We start from the raw sequence: 1,565 nt of genomic DNA on the forward strand, positions 1-1,565 counted from the left end.
GAGAGAGAGAGAAAGAGAGAGAGAGACAGACAGACAGACAGACAGACAGACAGACAGACAGACAGAAACAGAGGGACAGAAAGAGAGAGGAAAGGGGGTGGGGGTGGTGGTGTGATAGCAAGACAGAAAGAGCACAAAACCAATGTAGCTCCCCCTCCCCTGAAACTCCCCAACAACCCCAAACACATTCCAAAAATAAACACATAAAAACACAAACAAAGTAAGCGCAGCACACACAACAATCCAATATTATCCTTACTTTTCCCCAACTTACCGTGGTGCGGGTGATGGTGCGATGAGGAAGGCGGCGACGATGACGAGGAAGCTGTTGCTGTCGTGTGCTGCTGTTGCTGTTGCTGCTGTTCGTGGAGGATGCCCTGAAGGAAGGTCTTGCCCTCGGCTCCCGTGCTGGGCGAGTCCATGCTGAGGAGCGCCTCCACCGCCATCTCCCGGCCACGCCCATCCTGCTGCTGCTCACACGCGTCCACTGGACAGGAAAAGAAGGAAATAAAGAGAAAAACGTGCTATTAAATTACATAATATCTCCATTTCGTCGTTTCAGTAAAAAAAAAAAAAAAAAGTCCTGGGAGCGAGAATTTTCCAAATCACAAAGGAGAAGCAAATAACCTCACACCATTTTTGCAGTTTTGGGTCTATTGAATTGAAACTTTTACATAATACTCAAGTTTGTTCTTATAACTTTTTGTTTTAGTAAGTGTTTTACGGCACTTGCAACACAGTAAAGTCATAAGAGCCGAAGATTAGTGGTGTTACGAGAAAGTAAAAGTTAATAAGTTGTGTTTTACGGCACTTGCAACGCGCGACGATTAGAGGTGATACAAGAGAGTAACAAACACAAAGAAGAAGGAGGGGAAATAAGTGCGAGTGATGTTTGATAGAGGAAAGACGAGGCAAACCACACCAGATCGGAGCACCCGCCAACAAAAATGCCGTTACATATTTCCGTTTGTTCAACTGTTTGATCATCAGGATAAGATAAGCATGAGCCATGCTATGAACTAACCTGAAAACCACCAATAATAATTGGTGTCCCGCCAGCGAGGCGTGGCGTACGTGCGTCTGTGTCGATGCACGCGCGCCCACAGGATGCGTTTATAGGCAGGGAAACTGGTGCTTGCCAGGTGGTGCAGTGCATGAACGAGTATGGGCATCTACGTGTAAGCATCAAATATTATGCGCTCAAAATGAAAATTTGTACGGGATAGAGCGCTAAATACATGCAATCAATTCTTCTTCTTCTTCTTCTAAATACAATGGGGTGTTTTACAAGACAACGTCACACACAGTGTCGGGTGCCGCGATCACTACCTTGGCTGTTGAGCCACAAACCGCTCCGCCGGCGTCTGACTTCTCCACACCTGGCTGTCTATCCGCCGCGATGCCAGAAACAGACAGACACAACAGAACGGTCAAAATGGTATTAGTTTAAACGCCCCTATCAACACTGACTAGGCTACGCTACCGACGCCCTGAGAGCGGTCAGTTTTCGGTTTAGTAAGATTTTCACGGCGCTTGCACCACAACAAGGTCATATTATGAGGGTG

The 1,565-nt window shown here is 46.8% G+C and overlaps 1 protein-coding gene across 1 annotated transcript in view; it reads right to left on the reverse strand.

The window, feature by feature from the left end:
• Positions 1-1,565, reverse strand: part of LOC101853481 (uncharacterized protein YMR317W) — a gene marked incomplete in the record, with an annotated part of 26,979 nt that overhangs the window by 20,055 nt on the left and 5,359 nt on the right. Inside the window, 1 exon segment of the mRNA XM_005105430.3 lies at positions 275-487. Coding sequence (XP_005105487.2) covers positions 275-487 — 213 coding nt within the window.

This window comes from Aplysia californica, unplaced genomic scaffold, assembly GCF_000002075.1.
Source record: "Aplysia californica isolate F4 #8 unplaced genomic scaffold, AplCal3.0 scaffold00470, whole genome shotgun sequence".
Taxonomy (NCBI): Eukaryota; Metazoa; Mollusca; class Gastropoda; order Aplysiida; family Aplysiidae; genus Aplysia; species Aplysia californica.